General features: G+C 43.0%; 1 protein-coding gene across 1 annotated transcript; it reads left to right on the forward strand.

Moving 5' to 3' along the window:
- Nucleotides 1-190: 190 nt before the first annotated feature.
- LOC106511629 (kelch-like protein 18) lies at nucleotides 191-559 on the forward strand (the record flags this gene model as incomplete). The annotated part of the gene is given in 2 exon segments (XM_014000383.1): nucleotides 191-321; nucleotides 512-559. Coding segments are annotated over 2 exon segments (179 nt in total), but the record flags the coding sequence as incomplete, so codon positions are not given.
- Nucleotides 560-689: the final 130 nt, after the last annotated feature.

Genomic DNA, 689 nt, shown 5'->3' on the forward strand with positions numbered 1-689 from the left:
AACAGGTGTGTCATTGTTCTTGTTGAACAGGTAACAGGTGTGTCATTGTTCTTGTTGAACAGGTAACAGGTGTGTCATTGTTCTTGTTGAACAGGTAACAGGTGTGTCATTGTTCCTGTTGAACAGGTAACAGTTGTGTCATTGTTCCTGTTGAACAGGTAACAGGTGTGTCATTTTTCCTGTTGAACAGGTTGGGGATCATAAGTTCAGCGCTCATCGGATTGTTCTGGCCGCCTCCATCCCGTACTTCCACGCCATGTTTACCAACGACATGATGGAGTGTAAGCAGGACGAGATCTTGATGCAAGGCATGGACCCCAGGTAACCACCATCACCTGACCTCACCTGGAACAAAAACTGACCAGTGAGGTTAACAAGACACTAAACAAATCTACTGTCTGGAACCAGTGTTCCCAGTGTAAACCAGTATAACCCAATATAAACCAGTATAACCAGTATAACCCAGTATAAACCAGTATAAACCAGTATAAACCAGTCTTCCGTGTTGCAGTGCTCTGGAGGCTCTCATTAACTTTGCGTACAGTGGTCATGTTGCCATTATAACCCAGTATAAACCAGTATAACCCAGTATAAACCAGTATAACCCAGTATAAACCAGTATAACCCAGTATAAACCAGTATAACCCAGTATAAACCAGTATAACCCAGTATAACCCAGTATAACCCAG

The sequence above is a fragment of the Austrofundulus limnaeus genome, unplaced genomic scaffold, assembly GCF_001266775.1.
Source record: "Austrofundulus limnaeus strain Quisiro unplaced genomic scaffold, Austrofundulus_limnaeus-1.0 Scaffold3015, whole genome shotgun sequence".
NCBI classification, from domain to species: domain Eukaryota; kingdom Metazoa; phylum Chordata; class Actinopteri; order Cyprinodontiformes; family Rivulidae; genus Austrofundulus; species Austrofundulus limnaeus.